General features: G+C 33.0%; 2 protein-coding genes across 2 annotated transcripts; one reads left to right on the top strand and one right to left on the bottom strand.

The window, feature by feature from the left end:
• Window positions 1–1,648: 1,648 nt before the first annotated feature.
• LOC145058622 (receptor-like protein EIX2) lies at window positions 1,649–4,479 on the bottom strand. The gene has a single exon (XM_079006505.1). The coding sequence runs from the start codon at window positions 4,438–4,440 to the stop codon at window positions 1,771–1,773; it is 2,670 nt and encodes an 889-aa protein (XP_078862631.1). The 5' UTR covers window positions 4,441–4,479; the 3' UTR covers window positions 1,649–1,770.
• A 7,403-nt stretch (window positions 4,480–11,882) lies between these two features.
• LOC145058076 (Eukaryotic aspartyl protease family protein) lies at window positions 11,883–17,361 on the top strand. The gene is made up of 10 exons (XM_079005999.1): window positions 11,883–12,521; window positions 14,533–14,662; window positions 14,761–15,014; window positions 15,724–15,951; window positions 16,031–16,196; window positions 16,276–16,349; window positions 16,431–16,527; window positions 16,617–16,683; window positions 16,759–16,830; window positions 17,029–17,361. Exons 1-10 carry the CDS (start codon window positions 12,247–12,249, stop codon window positions 17,175–17,177), a joined length of 1,512 nt encoding a protein of 503 aa, XP_078862125.1. The 5' UTR covers window positions 11,883–12,246; the 3' UTR covers window positions 17,178–17,361.
• Window positions 17,362–18,231: the final 870 nt, after the last annotated feature.

The following is an 18,231-nucleotide window of genomic DNA, read 5'->3' as shown; positions in this document are numbered from 1 at the left end:
GAATAGCCTCTCGGAGGAAAGTGTGACAAGGATGATTTGTATAACAAGTAATAGCCTCAAGGAGGGAATTTCTAGTTGTATAGTAGTTAGAGTTATGCTAGCATATGTTAAGTGAAAAATGTAAAGTAATATGTGATTTAATACCTCATGAAGTTTCTGTGTTATTGTGTGTATTGCATATAATTTGTATAAGGGATGAGTGTTGTGATTACTCATTAAGCCTTACTGTTGGTTTATGTTCATGTATGTTCAATTGTTTTCTATTACATTACTATATTAGATGTTTGTTTTGGTTCATATATTTTCAATTTTGTTTGTTTATCTCTGTTCGTTTAGCATGTTCATGAACATAAACAAACAAGCATGAACAAGGTATTTGTTAAATGAACGAACATGAACACGAAAATTGGTTCGTTTATCCGTTCTTTTGTTCGGCTAACATAAACAAACATAAACAAGGTCTTGTTTGTGTTCGTTCGTTTACAGCCCTAATCTTTTCATTTGTTAGGTAATAGATCCATGGATTGCATATACACCTATGAAGAACGTTTCACATTTCTGATGATGATGCAAAGGTAGTATGAAAGTTTATTATGACAAAACTAAATCATTTCATGAATTTACAATATTGCCATTTTGATCGTCTTAACAGGTTTTCAAATACTTACTTTATATAAAACTTATAGGTCCCTAGCTAACACAATAACAAGAAAATTGGAGGATGAATTTTTAATCAAATTGTAAAAACCAAAACAACTTCAAGAAGTTCTTCTCGTCCAAGCCACAAGGACGATTACATTCCTTAGTGATATTTTTAGGAAATTAAATCTTGACGTGCACCTCAAAATCATGCTCCACTAAATAATATTCTTCCAACAAAATAACTAGCTCATGGCATCACTCCCCGACACGTGGCTTGAGCCTCCTCTGATAGACTTTCCACATCCTAAGCATGTTGGTCTGTTCAACGAAGGGATTGGCTCCAGATCTTTATCGATAGCTAATGTATTTCACTTTTGGCCCAAAAATATACTTATTTTACTTGAAACAGGAACACCATGTTAAAAAAAACCTCAAACATGGACAAAACTACAAGAGACAAACTTTTCCTGACCAAAACTGAAAAAATAAGTTTCAATCAGGGACCACTAATCAGTGGCGGTTTTAGGGTGGGTCCAGTGTTGCACCGGCAACATCTGCTTTTTGTACGTGGTGGAAAAAATTTCGATCTTTTTTAGATATTTTTCATGTATCGGCAACAGCTACTATGTATTCTTGCGTCCGCCACTGGCCAGTAATGTGATTCGCTCATAATCTTATATCTTTTCTTCGGGAGGATGTTAAGATAGATGATCCGAGTTCAGAAGTGTTTAATGGTAGGGGTACAGGTTTGGGCAAGTGTTGTGTGGAAGCCAAAATAGGGTGTTTTGTTTTAATGTATAAATAATGAATAATTAAATATTTTATCATTTCAAATGCTTGAAACTATTGTTATAATATTTCAAAAGGGTACTAAAGCGATGGTTCCGCTTCAAACTGTATAAGTTTGTATTAAACCGGTTGGAATAGGTTTCCACTTTTCTTTTTCCAAACCATTTTTTTGTGCACCTCTAATTTTCATCAAGGGAGTCTTATTTCATACAACACGGGGAAAATGACCACCCATGGTGTTAAGTGGCAAATTTGTTGATATTGGGGGATTAAAAACCACTGGCAATTTACATTGTACACTGGGAAATAAGAAGACAAAATAAAAAATTAGATTACAAACTATGTCTGCCTAGCCTTTTGCAAATTTGCAGTGAGCACAACCATCTTCACATAATCATAAAACTGAAAAAATGCATGTCTCCCACGACGGTTGAGAAGTAAAGCCCCACATGCCATCCAAAATCCAGTAGCAAAACCCATGCCCCCACCAATATAAAACCATCCCCAGAGTTCGAGTTCATCATCTGTGTCTTCCCCATCACCATCATTTTTACCAATCACCGATGTTGCTACTGGTTCTTCATCTCCAGGACACTTTTTGGTAAGGGGAGGTCCACATAGTCCTTTGTTTCCAACATATCTTGAAGGTTGAAAGGACTGGAGCTGAGTGTTTGTTGGGATTCTCCCTGACAAGTTATTAAATGACAAGTCTAGGTAATTCAGTAAACTCATCTGAGACATGCTTGATGGTATCTGCCCTGAGAAATTGTTTTGTGATAAATCCAATGTCAAAAGCTTTTTCATCTCACCAATTTTTTGTGGGATCTCTCCTGATAGAGCGTTCTTTGACAAGTTGAGGGAAATTAAGTCAGAAAGATTGGTAATTTGATACGGGATTTGTCCTGTTAAATTATTGCTTGACAGGTCAATACTCTTCAACAATTTCAGAGTGCTAAAGAATTCACGTTCATCTCCTTGCCACTCAATCATCGCATGGTCAACATATGGCCCTGGTAAATATGATATCTGAATCTCTTCATCTTGTGAGAATGTTCCTTGGTGGACCATGCTCGTAAGATTACTCAAACATGATGGGATGGTTCCATGGAGATTGTTCATTGACATGTCTAAAATCTGAAGACTAGCTAACTGACATAACTTTAAAGGGATGGTTCCAAAGAAGTTGTTTGATCTTAGTATAAGAACATACAAACCTGATAAGTTTTCCCCAATCCAGACTGGCACATTATCATAAAACTTGTTGGCTCCCAAATTCAACGAGATTAAACTCGTGCAATTTTTTAAAGACAAAGGCAATTCTCCAGAGAAGTTGTTCTTGTATAAATACAACACCTGGAGTTGTATCAAAGATCCAATAGAGGGAGGAAGACTTCCAAAGAGATTGTTGTGTCCGAGATTGAGAACTCTTAGGTCTTTGAAATGCCACAAACAGTCCGGGAGTTGTCCGATGAATGAGTTATGAGAGAGATCAAGAAATTCTAACCACCCATCAACAATTTGACATATAAAGGAGATTCTTCCAGAGAATTTGTTTCTGGAAAGATCCAATGTTGCCAAAGCGGAAGAGAGCTTCGGTATTTGGCCATTAAAGTTGTTCGAACTCAAATCTATCACTGAATAGTCAGCAAAATTTGATAATAAATCTGGTACTTTACCGTTAATGTTGTTAAAAGAGAGATTCAGATATTCTAATTGAGAAGGCCACATGTCCCAAAACTCAAGAGGAATTGTGTCTGAAATTCCAGTATTGGAAAGATCAAGACGGTTAAGATTTTTTAATGTCTGAACCCATTTGGGGAAGCGGGGTCCTAACAGCTTGCAAGAGCTCAGATCAAGATATTTAACATAAGAGATGTTTGACAAGTGATGTGTGGAAGGAACTGTAAGATTATTAAAGGAAACAATAACAATTTCAAGCATGGGTAGTTCCCACAATTTCTCACTTATACTTCCATTTAAGTGATTATGAGAAAGGTCCAAAGAATATAGGGATGAAAACTTTTGGATCTCATCGGACAATGACCCTGCAAATTGGCTTTCCACAGCATGCAAGGATTGTAATGAAAGCGATGTGCATCCAGACAAGTTGTTGAGAAAATCAGGAAATTTGACAACAGCAGAGTTATTATAAAATACCAAATATTCCAAACTACAGAGGTTACCAAAATATTTGGGTATCCCATCTAACATGTTGCCAGAGAGATCAAGAGAAAGGAGGTTATTGGTGGTTAATGGGGACAACCAACGATACATGGATGAGGTGAGATTGTTGTCATTGAGAAAAAGCTTAACAATAGATGAAGAAGAAGAGTTGAGAAATGAAGAATATGGATACATCACCTGTGACAGCTCACATCTCTGTAAACTTAACCATGAGAGTTTTGGGAGACTTGAAATTACATCTACCCAATGATTTGCTTTGGACAGGGAAACCCCATCCATTACAAGTACCTCCAACTGAGAGAGACGAGACAACCACTCTACCTTTTCCACTCTACACCTTCCAACATAATCAAGATGAAGCTCTTGCAAGTTGGTGAGGTTTCCAAACTCTGGAGGAATTGTTCCATAAAGAGAGTTCTCGGAAAGGTCAAGGTAAGTTAATTGACTCAAAGAACCAATGAAGGTGGGAATGGTTCCATTAAAAGAATTGAAGGAAAGAGCAAGAGTATTCAAGTAGGTTAAGTTAAGCAACGAATGGCTAATCTCACCTCCAAGATCATGGTTTCTGATATCAAGCTCTGTGACATGACCTGTTTGGGTGTTGCATGTGACTCCATTCCATTTACAGCAGTCGTGTTGGTCAGCTCTCCATGTAGAGAGAGTATCATTGGGGTCATGAAGGGGGGCTTTGAAAAGAAGGAGAGCATGTCTCTCATTATCCAAACACGTTTTCATATTTCTATCATCTCCTCCTAATTGGCTGGCAGTTGCAGTCACAAGGAGGAGCAAGAGAAGTGAGAAAATTATAAAAACACAAGGATTCATTATGTAAATAAAAAATCTTAATGATTTTTGGCTTGTATTGATGGATATATGAACTTCCCCATGAGGGTTTATATAATATCGAATGTGAAGATAATGATTCTAAGTGGGTGGCTCATATTGGTGTCTGCTTCTGTGGGTCATGCAATAATGAAATTGGAATCGACGTCCAAAGACTTGCAAGTCTTCGAAACTTGTATTTATTATATATAGGTTTTCCTATATTGTGATATTTTTTGGTATTCAAAATTATGTGATATAAATCACAAAACAAACAAACTAATGACATCTAAGTATAAATCTACCTATGAAAATAGTAATTATATTATTTGGGTCTCTGTATAAAAGTGATGTTAAATAAAAATTACTGTTTATTTTACAACTGTTATCAGTTACATAGAGCAAAAGTGCAAAACCTTTATTCAATACAAGCAAATAAGAATGTAGACGCATACATTGAATTGTGTTATCAATTTAACAGTAATTATTTCATGAATCTCGTATTCCCCATCCCTTCTTAAACACTTTATGTTAATGCCCATATAGCACGATTCACAGTTCATCATATCCTCAAAGCATTTGATATTCCGAACAGATTTATGATATCAATTAGAAAAGTTTCAGAATAAACATATCTAATTTATCATGTCAATTAAAAAAAAAATCTCAACAGGAACATAAATGGAGAACAGAGAGGAAGAGAAAAAATGCGCTGAGTAACGCCGATAGTTTACCTGGTGGAAAACCAAGAAGAAGACAACAGTGGGCCTGGATGTCGGCAGCGACGACATTGGGAGATTAAAGCAACGACTTTCTGTATCGACATCAAAATCTAGCATCCATAATTTTGGCATATAAATTTAATGGGGAGTGATTAAAGGAGATTTTAGTATTGGATGATTTATCTCATATTTTCTACTGATAACTAAAAAAAATAATGGTTTTTTACAAAAGCTTCGGGATATGTTGATGCAAAATCTGAAAATGTTAAAGATATGCAAAAGCTTTAAGTACTATGTATTTTGGTCAAAAAAAAAAAAAAAGAATTAAGATAAATTTGTTTAGCGTTATGATGTTTTTAAATGTTTCAAGATCGTGGAATGATGTAGAAAGCAAACAACAAAATATATTACAAGGAAATCCCTTGATCAATTAAGATATCCGACATAAAACCTGGAGATGAAAATATCATATTGCGTATGTTTCTTTATTGATAAGAATTATTAGTACATAATATTTGACAGTGAGTACATTGAGTGATCAGTCTTAAAGTGTTAGGATGTGTGTGTTTTTGTGTCATCTGATATGCTATTTATACAAATCACATTAGTTAACAAACTATGCTAGAACTCCAGGATTATCATTGATCTTCTCTTGAACGTTATTGACTCTCATTGCGATTATCAAGTTGTGTTTCACTAGATATTGACTTGACTTGGTGTTTTTCATTTATAGTTGCTCATGTAAAAAAGATAAATAATAATAATAATAATAATAATAATAATAATAATAATAATAAGCTTTTGGGGTGCTACTATATGTACCCCCCCCCCCCTCACTCATATAAATTGTCACATCATATGGTACACAAGCACTATTACACTCACATTGGGAATGAGGTACACAAGCACTATTACACTCACATTGGGAAGGGGTACACAAAGCAATTGGGGGTATGTATAGAATTTTCCTTGTTTGATAATACATATTCAAGATCCTAAGAAACTTTAAGATACAAGATGCGAAATATGACTCGCAACGATTGCCTCTAAAATTGCATCCAAAGGGAATTTCAAAGGATGAGATTTTAAAATTCAAAATTAAACTGATAAATTAGGATGGGACACTGTTATCATGAAACATCAACGTTTTTGATGATGTAGTTATCCTTTTGAGGCAATATAAATAGGGTTTAATCCTTGTCATTTCATAACCTTTATCTTCAAATAAATCCTAAGATGTCAATAGTGATAGTGTTTAGGTATGTTCTATATTCGTCTCTTAGCTTAATATTTAACTTCATTGACTATGGATACTTTCTAGATCAACTCCTTCTTGCAAATCAAATGATGAGAGTTGTTCTTTTTCTAAGCAACAAATCGATTTGTTAAGATCGAAGCATGGATTTCTTGTTGACATCGTTTTAGACCCTCCGATTAAAGGATTAGGCTAGACTTTGTTTCTTATGCATGAATTTTCTTTCATGAGACTCCTTTTACCCTTGGTCTTAAGTTTCCTTTACCTAATTTGATTTATGAGTTTTTCAAAGTCATTATGTTTGCTTATGTCCAATGTGTTGGATCTATACGCTCCATAATCATTTAAGAGTGATGTTTGCCAATAACATATAATCCTATAAGGTCACACCTTTAGCAAGTAGTCACTTATTGAGTATTTATTATAAATATGATTATTAATAGATATATTCAACTCTTATATGTAATTAGGAAATAATTATTATTTATTGAAAGAATATTTTCTAAGAGAGAATAACAACTAGTAACTCATAATGTCTGATTTATATGTTGTGTACCTATTTTTGGACCTATTGTACTCCATTTATTTAAAGTTAGTTTATATAAATAAAAGGTACATATGCTAGTGTATTATAAGGAATGGAAGACCACCATGATTTGACCTTGTGAGGTCAAAGTTGTAGCTTTCTAGTAAGAGAGTGTTTGGGATTTCATTTTGAAGTTAAAAATGACTTTTATCCAAAAGGACTTATTGACTTATGAATGTGGGAAAATGAGATTTTTAAAAAGTTTTTGGATTAGCTTTTTATTGGCAAAAGTCAATAAGTTAATAAGTTAAAAAGTGTTTGGTTGACTTATTGACTTTTGCTTGTTTTTTATTCTAATAAGTAATAAGTCATTCTAAGAAGTCACAAATTGTAACTTCTTCAAAACTCATTTTCAAAGGCTAAACCAAAACTTGTTTTGAAAGTCCTTATTAGGTATCCAAACATTTTTTAACTTATTGACTTTTCAAGAAGTAAATAAGTTAAAAAAAAGTTTTTAGATGAAATCCCAGACACCCCTTAAATAGGATAGGTTGCTTGTGAAACAACTTCTTACACATCCAAGACTCTTTCCTTTATCCCATACTTTCATTTATAAGGGTTGGTGCTTACTGCTTTCATGCAAGGTTTTAAAAAACGCCGAAGTTAGCTAATTGGCAATGTTTTAAAAATCGGTTTGAACCGGTTGGACTGGGAACCGGGGAAGGGAACGGTTCAACTATCATCGGTTTTACATTGATTTTTGAACCGGATTAAACCGGCCGGTTTTTAGAAAAACCGGTTGAAACGGTCAAAATAAACCGGTTGAACCAGTTAAACCGAATAAAAACATATGAAAAAAACCATTTACATAATAAACTTTGGTGATTTTTTTGTCATGTCTATTTAGTTTTCTCTAAATAAAAACATATGGTAAATTATATAAAAGTTTTTTTTGATGTCTTTATATTCATCTAAAATTATATATCGTTACGTTATTATACTTTATTTACTTTTTTATGTATATGAATTGATGTAAAACATTAGAACTTATGTGTTATTTTAATGTATTTGGATTCATCAAAAACTTATTTTCATATGTATTTTTAATGTTTGAATTTGTAAACATCAAATTCATTGTTTATATATGTATTTATGTGTACGAAAATAGGAAAAAACATGAAAAATATAGAAACCGGTTAACCCGGCGGTCAAACTGGTTCAATCGGAAACCGGTCACCATACCAGTTCAACTAAAAAACAGGTTTTTAAAACATTGCTAATTGGTGGATTGGGGTTAAGTGATTAATCGGTTAGACATAGATTAATCGGGGACCTTAAACTACTATTTTATTGAATTTTTAAAAACTAAAGATGACTAATATCATAACAAAGTTCGTAAATACAACTAATATCATAACAAAAGTAGGTTAATATGATTAATACAACACTAATAATTCCTCAAATCGTTTATGTTGAGATAAAACTTTTTCAAAGTGTTAAAATTTCATCATTTGCTATTGTTCTCTCATTTTGTAGGTAGGGATTAATCCCTAGACGCCTTCCAGTTTGTCGTGTAACGCCTAGGGATTAATATGAGATTAATCAGGACCAGTCAGGATTTTTACAACACTGCTTGCATGTAAGTATAAAATGAGACCCAAGGCTTCCATTTTGGAGTGAGTTTTTGGGTGAACTCTTTCTCTCTTTCGTAAAAAAAGTCATAACTGTAAGACTAACATGTAGCGACTAATCATACACTTAATCACTATATAAATGATAAGCATTCTGAAACTTACACATAACATCTAACTGATCACATAAACTTATAATCAAATACATATAAATTTGAGCATATATAACTGAATATATATATATAAGTAACACATAAAACTATTAGCATGCTAGCATAACTGACCATAATTACTATATTCCCTGTGGCGGTTTATCTCTAACTGACCTGGTATTGACCACTTCCTTCTGATCGGTCTATCACTGTCTTGACCATTTCCCTCAGAGAGATCTGTCATGATCATGAATCCACTAGATTCCCTCTAAAAGGTCTATCTCTAGTCCGACATATAACATATAATCTACATAGTAAGTAAGTCCGTGAAAACTCACCTGAAGTAGCAAACACACAAATAAACCGCTGGAATGGCTAAAATAGATTTTCAACTCTCTAAACACCTACAACCATAATAATGGTCTATACTTAGTTCATATTTCAAGAATTACTTATTAATTCTTGATAATGAACTTTTTTATTCACTTCTACTATTGTTATAGCGGTTGGTTTGTGAGCCGTCTACCCTTCTTATCCACTCAACTCATCCTCACAGCAATCAAAATAATCATACTTTGATTTATCTCGCATTTAATTATCTCAATCTATTACAAGGAGTCTAATGCTAACCCGTTATTATTTTATTATGAAACGCCCCCTTTTAGAGTTGATTACATGATTTATTATTGATGCATTTAGATATTATTAACCTACAATAAATCAATTAATCGATTTTAAATTTATGAAATATACTCATGCAATGCTCATCTTCAAATACAAAACATGTTAATTATACATTTTATGAAAATGTATGATATAGTTACATCGATTAAACCAAGGGCGGAACACAAGCATTAGAACCAAAGGGGGGGGGGGGACTAAAACTTCACATATAAACAAGTTTAATTTGAGATCAGTTCTCCATAACATGATTAGTCGTAGCGGTAGTTGCATCCAAAACAATTGACGATGATTGTTCGGAATATTGTGAAAAGCTTGCATATTTTTTTAGAAAACTATCAATACTTTGTTTTTTCTAATTGATATACACTAAATAACATAATTAACTAACAAGTAACCATTAACCAAGAACCAAATGAAAGAATAATTAACAATTGTATATTTCAAATTGATTATTTTTAATTTATTGTAATTCTTTTACAACAATGATAATTATATTTTGATGAAAATATAAAATTAATTAATACTTAATAAATATAATAAAAGAGAATATATACATCTTTAACAAACTAAATTATCCTAATTTCAAATTAATTTTTCGTAAGATTTATGCTATAATGTTTAGCAATATAATAATATATAAAATTACAAAACAATAAAAAAAAAGTTTTGTTGGAGGCTTTTAATACATTAGTAAACAAGTACCTACAGCCTAGCTTCATATGTCTTTCTACTTTTTAATATAATATATTACATGTAATAGAGAAAGAAAGACAAATAAATTAGAGATAGAAAGAAACAAAAACTTACACATCTTCGGAGGATGAGGATTTTGGAGTGGGAAGACAAAATAAGAACAAACAGAGGTCGGCAAAAGTTTGGTGTGTAGAGGAAGCATCGGATAACGACAATTGGAGAGGCAAACAGTGAAGAGGAAGCAACAACAAACGGTAAACAACAGTCGGTGAACGACAAAGAGAAAATTGATAGGTCATAATATAGTGGTTTGGACTAGGCATCCATCTTGTATAGGTCTTGGTAGGATTTTGTACTTTGTAATGGTGTGTGGCTGTGTACGGTCGGACTCGTGTGTACGGCCGTACACCCAGTGTACGATCGTACATGGGTGTACGGTTGTACACGTGTGTACAACTGGTGGTGCTATAAATATCGGGTGTACGGATGTATGTGTGTATCCGATGAGTACCTGACGTTTTTATGATATTAACGTGTGCATGCTTGGTTTAATCTTTCCTCTACTCCATTCTTATTCTTATTGATTGCTATCTGTTTGATCATTGGTTTGGATCCTAGAAATTGGGACTTACAGAAGACTAGAGAGACAAAGACATTTGTATTCTTTAGTTTCCGGTGAACAGTTCTTTTTTGAAGCATTAATATCTAGTTTATGGTTTGTTGTTTGTTAAAGACTGAGTTAGAAAAATTGTAAACTACAATAGGTTTTTTTTGGATTTTATAGATTTTAGTTTCCAAATCAGGTGGTATCCTAATATATGATTAATTTTGATTCTTTTTAGTAATTTTTAGTCATTTTGTTGACTTATCTAGTTTCCTAATTTTATGAACTACCTTTTGATTTTCTTGTTTTGTTTATAAAGAATGAACGAGAGGGACCAAAAAAATACTGTAAATATAAAAATCAATCATTTACATAAAATCTGGGTATTATAAGTTCAAAAATCAGGGGGGTCATGGCCCCCTTGGCCCTATAAAGGATCCGCCACTGGTTAAACCAAGTATACAGGGGTATATATATGCTCTTGTGTTAATTTTATTTTAATTATTAAATACATGTATCACAACTAATGTTTAACCATTTAAATATTTTACACATGGCATTCTACATAAAAACGTGTCATGTTTGCTTTTTTGTTCATAATGTTATGTAGTTCTTTTGTAAATACTATAGGCGTGTTTGACATGAAGCTTTTGGAAGCATTTGGGAGCTTCTAGCTTTTTGTTTAAAGCTTTTAGCTTTTGACAAAATGCTTTAGTTTAAACAAAAAGCTTCGTTTGGCAATACGAGCGTTTAACTTTTAGTTTAAACAAAACGTTCCAAATCTAAAATCTACTTCCTGTAACGTTTAACAAAACGTTACTGAGCTTTTGAAATCAATTTACATAATTACCCTTAAAAATATATTTATATATTTATTTATTTTTAATCAATTGTCCTTTTATGTAATTTTATATATTTTAAAAGCTACCAACTACTTTTGTCAAATACTCATATAACAAATAAAAGTACAACTTCCCGCTACATACTACCCGCTTTCAGCTAACAATTATTTTTGTCAACCACAACCTAAATATTATTGAAGGACTGTAGCAACATAATCAAGAATATGTAGATGAAAAGTGAAGGTCGATGAATAATGATGGGCCATTTATGTAAATTTACTCCAAGTCAAGGATTGTAGCAAGAACGAACTTCTCGTTATGGCAAATCTAAGAAAACATAACGCATCCATGGCGAGAGATTTTTTAGGAAATCAAAACGGGATTCGTATCGTCTTCAGAAAATTCTGGTGGGTGTGATCTCGCTGCCTTTTCAATTTTTGGGGTTCATGTCATTGTTGATCAAACACCAATGATTTATACAAAGCGAATATGGATTTCACATTTCATCACTCAAACGTAATCCATTTTCTGAAACCCCCCAAATTAACCTCTCCACTAAATTTCATCATCTTGAATCTGTCCTATTAACGAATTTCCCACATTCGCAATCCATGCGACGTGTATAATTGATCAAGTCTATGTTTTTGCTGTTTGATAAAAGGTCTCAAAGAAAAAGGGTAAAAGCAAGGAGGAACTAGGGATGCGGGCTTCTGTAATGGCCAGAAGACCGGCAACTTGGACATTTTCCGGCATTGTTGTCGCCGTGCTGTTGCAGGGAGTGGTTGTTCTGTGTAAGGCTCCGGCGACTCTTAAACTGGAAAGAGCTTTTCCGCACAATCAACGGATGGAATTGAGCAAACTTAGAGATAGAGATAATCTAAGGCACAGTAGATTCTTGAAGCAGCAATTATCGTCTTCTACAAAAGATGTTATTGACTTCCCACTTCAGGGCACTTTTGATCCTTATCGTGTTGGGTATTTCCTTAATCTATTTCTTCTTAATACATCCTCTCGATTGTGATATACTATGTTTCTTCATTTAAAACATATAAAAAGTTGAAAGCAGTTGCGCTTCATCCCTTCGATTCCTGTAATTAGTTTAATTTCTTTTGTATACAATCCTAAATTGAATAAATTTCGTGCCCAATTTTTTTCAAAATTTCTCCACATTTTCGTAATTTTTTTTATCTCCTCTACTCATAAGAAAATGCAATTTTTTTCCTTTGATATTTAGGTGCCTCAATTCCGGGTCTTTATAGAAAATGCAATTTTTTTTCCTCGTTTTCATTGGAAGGACGAGCAGTTAAGGGTGGGAGGGAAATGGGTCGGGTTGGGTTGATTTGTATAATTAAGCGGGTTGAGATTTTCAACCCAACTCAACTTCTTAGATGAACAGTTCGACCCGTGGTTGACCTTAGCTTACTTTTTTTTTTCTCAAACCAATTTGTTATATGATAAACGGTTGGATCTTGGTTGACCTATTTAAATTTCAAAGTTTACATAGGATAAAAAATGTTTACAACAACATTAATCGAGTCCCATACAAATGAGGTAAGAGGGAGGTAGGATGGTCGACAACCCCTCCATAGGGTTGAGAGACATGTTCTGTAGAAGCCTTTGGCAAAAAAGAAAATAAAAATGCAAACACAAATAAATATGTAAAAGAAAAGTTTCGTAATCATGCCCACATCAAAGATATCCTTCGATAAGATCTTTGCATATAAAACGTCAACCGCTATTGAGTGATAAAATGGTACGTCCGAATAAAGAGACCGAAAACAAAAAAGAAAATACACACATGAAGAGGAGCAAGGGTGAACAAGTAAAACATGAATAAATATGCTAGTAGTGGATCCATATATAAGGAGGAAGTCCAAAGAATATACTAGTTACACATGATGTAATTAAATAGAAAAACAAGAGTAAGAAAGTGAGAATTGGCCGACAAGAACTAACAATAAAGAGGGAGCTAGACCCTAGACTATGCTAATATTACTCGTACATTAATTCTAAATCTCCATACTCTATTATCTCAGCTCATGTCCTTGGTAAGGGCTAACTCCTGTCTAACCTCATGTAATCTTCCCACTTCCATCTCAGCTCATGTCCTTGGTAAGGGCTAACTCCATACTCTATTATCTCAGCTCATGTCCTTGGTAAGGGCTAACTCCATACTCTATTATCTCAGCTCATGTCCTTGGTAAGGACTCCACACTTTTAATATCAACAACCAATTGTCTCCTATAGACATGACCACACCACCATAGTCTTCCGTTTCTCAATATCTCAATAATTGTGCCACCCCTAATGAATTCCTCATTGACGTGTTTGTATCACGTACAACAATGCTCTACCATATGTCTAACGCAACATTCTCACTTCTATGACCTCCATCTTCCTCTCATGTACCTTCTTAATCGGACAAAACATTCGGATCCATACAACAAAGCTGACCTTTTCGCCACCCTACAAGGTTTTCCCTTTACTTTCACTAGCATCTTCTTGTCACACAAAACTCATGTCACTGTCCTCCACTTTAACCATCTCACCTTTATACGGTGTGTAACTATCCTCAACACCCTTTTCCTTATGGATTATAGTATAAAAAGTGTTTAAAATTTAAACCTTGTTAAATAAGTTAATAACCCAAATAATTGTTCGAAGTAAAAAAAAAAACACACACACACACACACACAACTACAAATTAATTTTTCAAAGTTCTATGACTTTAGGATTTTGCTTTTATATTTTTTTAATTTATAAGATTAAATAAAATATAAAATTAAATTAAAAACATATATTTATATGGGTTGGGGGACTTGGCATCTGGTTGGAAAGCTTAACCCTAACACAACCTATTAAATTAAATGGGTTTACCAGGTTGACCCGTTAGATCAAATTGGGTTGTACCGAATTAAGGGACTGCTGTTTTGTTGTTTGATATGTCAGTTTCTTTATTTTGAAGATATTTTTTTTGTATATGTAGGCTTTATTATACAAAAGTTCAATTGGGTTCACCTCCAAAGGAATACTATGTACAAGTGGACACGGGAAGTGATGTGTTGTGGGTCAGTTGTAAAGACTGTAAAGGTTGCCCTACATCTAGTGGACTCAAAGTATTACTTACTCAAGTTCTCATTTGTAAAAAGATTCATTGACTTTGACTTTTGAATAACTAACTGTGACACGATTCTTTCCTTCCATACTGAAACAGGTTCCAATTGAGTTTTATGATCATGAAAGCTCGAAAACATCTTCTTTGGTCAAATGTTCAGATGATATGTGTCTTGTAGGAATGAAATTTGGTGATGCAGATTGTTCACATACAAGCACCCGTTGCATTTACAAATTTAAATATGGAGATGGAAGTGCAACATCGGGTTATTATGCGTCTGATTTAATTCATTTAGAAATGATGTCAGATGAGTCAAACCCTTCATCAAATGCTTCATCCAAAGTGATATTTGGGTGAGTAGTTAATAACTTGTTTACAATTATGCTTGTTGATCTAAGGTAGTGTTTGGTATCCTGTAATCGAAGAGGGAATGGAATTAAACGTTGCACTGGAATGAAAATTCATGTTTGTTTACAACAAAAAAAAAATGGAATGTGACATTTCTCATAGAAAGTGATTCCTTTCTCCTTGGGTGATTTTGGAGAAGGTTCTTTATTAGCATTATTATTTTTTTTACATTCTTTGATGGAATGGAAACTCTAACTAAATTTTTTTTTTGTTCTTTTCCGAAGTTAACAAAATTATTTTTGTCACAATTCTCTTTTTAGATTTCATGGTATTTAATTTTTTATTTTTATAACAAAAAATTCTTTAAGTGGATTTGTTTACTATTTGAAATACATATAGCATATATTCAAACAATGTAAAATATTTTATATGCAATATATCTAGCAACACATCTCTATTTCATTAAAGCGATTTTTCAAAAACAACATATTTTCTTTATTTATCAATTTAAATTCATTTAGTTTTCTAATTATACGTAATAAACATGTCAAACATAACTCATTCCATTCCCTTAACTCTTTAAGTCAATCAAGCATGATGATGGAATGTAATGATTCATTCTATTACCTTGTTCGTTCAATTACATTGTTCTTTCATATATTTTATGATTCTATTCCATCATACCAAACAGACCCTAACATATTTATAGAACAGTTGTAGCACATCTCAATCTGGGGAGTTATCCGAACCCGAGAGAGCGGTCAACGGGATCTTTGGTTTTGGTCAGCAGGGTTTATCCGTAATTTCACAACTTGCTTCAAAAGGGGCAGCTCCAGATGCATTCTCTCATTGTCTTGATGGTGGTGGTGATGGTGGTGGCATTCTAGTTCTTGGTCAAATAATGAATCCAAAAATGGTCTATTCACCACTCATTCCATCACAGTAAGTTTTCTTTCACTCAAAATAAATTTTAGGGTTCTTCAAAATATTACTCCTTTGATCATTTGTTTTGTGCATGTAGGCCACATTATAATCTACATATGACTAGTATTTCAGTCAATGACAAAACATTGCCAGTTGATCCATCAGCTTTTGAAATATCAGAACATCGAAAAGGAACCATAATTGATTCTGGAACAACACTTGGATACCTGACAGAAGAGGCCTACAATCCTTTTGTGGATGCTGTAAGTATGAAAAAGGGTAAATATGTCATAAACTTTATGTTGCTGATCTTGATGACTAATGAGTTTGCATAATGTTTAGATTACAAAGTTTGTTCCTCAATCTGTAAAAGCTTTTGATGCGAAGGGATACCAGTGTTATCTAACTAACGATAGGTTTTGTTTTTCATCTTGAAACTTTATAGCTCTTTAATGAATTTAGTATCTCCATTTAATCATATTTTAATTTCATTTCAGTGTCTCTGAGATCTTTCCGACTGTGAGCTTCAATTTTGAGGGTGATGCTTCGATGAATTTAAAACCAGATAATTACCTTTTGGAACAAAACACTGTGGTATTTCCATGCTAAATATTATCATAAGTTATTTTTTTTTTTTAATTTTTTTATGAGGGAATATACAAACAAGAATTACATCTGTTTAGGATGGTGGATTGGCATGGTGTATAGGGTTTCAGAAGGTTAAGGGTCAAGGACTTACGATTTTAGGAGGTATAATTTAAATTTAAATTTAAATTTTTTATATTCTTGATTACCTTTTTAATTATGTGTTCTTATTTCATGCAGACATTGTTTTGAAAGACAAGGCTATCGTTTATGACTTGGGTGCTCAACGAATTGGATGGGTAGACCATGATTGTAAGTCCTTTGATTGATTGAAAGATGAAAATAGAGAAACTAGCTCTCTAATTTTGATTAGTTAGAAGAGTAGGATTTTACATTGTATTTGTTATCCCAACTATACATAATTGACATAATTAGTCCTTAAACTACACATGATGCACTACACATATTAACAAACAAAAAAGATTGTAATATTTTGAATCTTGTTATCAGGTAGAACACCTGTTAACGTGTCTGCTACATCAAGTGGTCGCAGAAGAATCTCAAGTAGCAGCAGTTCACTGCAGCACAAACCTTATCAACTGACCCTCATCATGATTCTTGCTTACATGCTACATTTATTGGTATTTTATTGTTTCTAATCATAACATCTTAGTTTTCTAGAAGTAAATATTTTTGTTTGTGTAATATATATATTATATAGTATTAATCATCACACACACATGGCACCTTTTATTTATTTATCGGTAGGTATGTCAATTTTCGATCTTAGTGAGCTAGCAAATAACAGACTAACAAATTCCTGTACAAAATTTTTGTTGTATATGTGACACAAGTATATATAAGTTACACATTGTTCATTGTAAAGTTTTATAACAGCAATTCCCTTTCATTGTATAATCTTTCTAACGAATAATTGATTGAAATTATCAGACTACCACCCGTAGTACTACATGATACATCATCTAAAAATCAAATTTTATAAGTGACATATTTGCTTATCAACAACATTCATGGATGATGTTATACATAACATAAGTACATGGTAGATACACAAGAAATCACCGTGCATATGATTATTCTGTCTATGGTTGCCTCTTTTGCACAACAGTTAAGATAATACATGGCATGTAGTACAATTGTTGATTTATTTTCCCAATCTCTCGTTGTTTAATGATGATCAAACCAAAACCCAAATTGTATTTATGTTTAACAATTCATTGTATTTTGTAAATTTCTTGCAATGCTGATCAAAGAGAAGAGAAATCTCCATCCATTCCTACTTAGAAGACTCGTAAAAAAGATGGTGATAACATAAGTCTTGCACTCAATTGAAAATTGTGTTGTACATGTTTGAAGAAGTCATAAAGTTGTGATCAAAAGTGTTGCTGAATCTGCAAATTATTGCAAAAACTTTGCAACAAAGAACGTCATAAATTTTGCAAATAATATCTTACTATATGTTGTAATATCTAATTGGAATTTTTTTACTGAATATTTTATCTTATAAATTTTTTTAAGGTTTTAAAAATATGTGTTTTTATAAAAATTAAGTGAATCTTTTTTTATGTCTAAATCAAGAAAAAAGTTAAGGGTTTTCTCATTACCTTATATGACAGTTTTAGGAAAAAGATTTTTTTTTCTTAAAAAAGATTCTCCAACCCAATCAACTATGGAACATGTATGGTCACGGAA

This window comes from Lactuca serriola, chromosome 6 (assembly GCF_051521515.1).
Source record: "Lactuca serriola cultivar US96UC23 chromosome 6, Lser_US96UC23_V15, whole genome shotgun sequence".
In the NCBI taxonomy this organism is placed as follows: Eukaryota; Viridiplantae; Streptophyta; class Magnoliopsida; order Asterales; family Asteraceae; genus Lactuca; species Lactuca serriola.
The sequence above is the reverse complement of the archived record's forward strand: the minus strand, read 5'-3'. Positions and strand labels throughout refer to the sequence as shown.

Excerpts from the sequence above, each read along its gene's own strand:
- LOC145058622 (XM_079006505.1), bottom strand. The coding sequence starts at position 4,440 with ATGAATCCTTGTGTTTTTATAATTTTCTCACTTCTCTTGCTCCTCCTT.
- LOC145058076 (XM_079005999.1), top strand. The coding sequence starts at position 12,247 with ATGCGGGCTTCTGTAATGGCCAGAAGACCGGCAACTTGGACATTTTCC. Across the intron at positions 15,015-15,723 it reads TCATCCAAAGTGATATTTGG|TTGTAGCACATCTCAATCTG; the intron begins GTGAGTAGTTAA and ends TTTATAGAACAG. Across the intron at positions 16,197-16,275 it reads ACAATCCTTTTGTGGATGCT|ATTACAAAGTTTGTTCCTCA; the intron begins GTAAGTATGAAA and ends CATAATGTTTAG.